Source organism: Stigmatopora nigra, chromosome 19, assembly GCF_051989575.1.
Source record: "Stigmatopora nigra isolate UIUO_SnigA chromosome 19, RoL_Snig_1.1, whole genome shotgun sequence".
In the NCBI taxonomy this organism is placed as follows: Eukaryota; Metazoa; Chordata; class Actinopteri; order Syngnathiformes; family Syngnathidae; genus Stigmatopora; species Stigmatopora nigra.
In genome coordinates, this window is record NC_135526.1 from 6,944,203 (window position 1) to 6,945,000 (window position 798).

Below are 798 nucleotides of genomic sequence, written 5' to 3' on the forward strand. Positions count from 1 at the left end.
ATAGAAATCACAAAATTCTAGTGTTACAGCACCCATATGGAAGAATAACGAAATCATTCATTTCTGTATGTGCATTATGAATGAGCTACACAGTTAGACAGAAAACCCCAGTGGACCGGATTGAACCCACAAGGGGGCCGTTTCTGGTCCGCGTTCCATATGTTTGACACAGGCTTTAAGGGGTCTTTAAAAAAAATCATTTGTTACAGCATGTTCAATGCTCAAAGCCCCGCCCTTGCAGCTCTCATTTCCCTCTCCCCGATTGGCTCAAAGATCAGTTCTGTCAAATTGTAGGTGGGGCTTGGTCACCTCACTCTTGCTCAACGCAGCGAGCGGGGCAAGGCGTCAGTACGTCTTCAGTTTACCGAAGGGTAGCAGTCGTCTCTTGGTCAAATCTCACTTTCTCCACAACTCAACCACTCACTCATCACTGTGCCGCAGGTCCTCTAAACAAACACTTGCACAGAAAATCAGCTGTTTTGGGGGCTTGTCTATTGTCAATCTCACTCGACTTCACCTGTCATTCTAAGGACTCGCCAAAAAAAGCGCACCTGGAACGGAGGAAGTCCGGTTTGAGGAGCTACGAGGCGGACAAACAAGCGGCAAACGCGAAGATCCAGACGTCTGGAAGACAGGATGAATCTCAACAGTCATGCCATCTTCACCCTCTACGCCGTTTATGGCATTCTTCTAAAAGGTAAGCTTTTTTTCTTTTGCTTGCCGATGTTTATTATTGACGCGTGCAGGACCAAGTCAATGCACTGTGTGTATGCATGTGTGCTTATGTGCATCTATACA

General features: G+C 46.6%; 1 protein-coding gene across 8 annotated transcripts in view; it reads left to right on the top strand.

The window, feature by feature from the left end:
* Positions 1–293: 293 nt before the first annotated feature.
* Positions 294–798, top strand: part of cadm2a (cell adhesion molecule 2a) — a 120,051-nt gene continuing 119,546 nt past the window's right edge. For 7 of the 8 annotated variants that reach the window (XM_077741446.1, XM_077741448.1, XM_077741451.1 and 4 more), the window contains exons 1-2: positions 294–441; positions 531–697. In XM_077741446.1, coding sequence (XP_077597572.1) covers positions 637–697 — 61 coding nt within the window. In that variant the 5' untranslated portion in view covers positions 294–441; positions 531–636. Of the gene's footprint in view, positions 698–798 lie in introns of all 8 variants that reach the window. The other variant, XM_077741447.1, reaches the window with a different exon arrangement.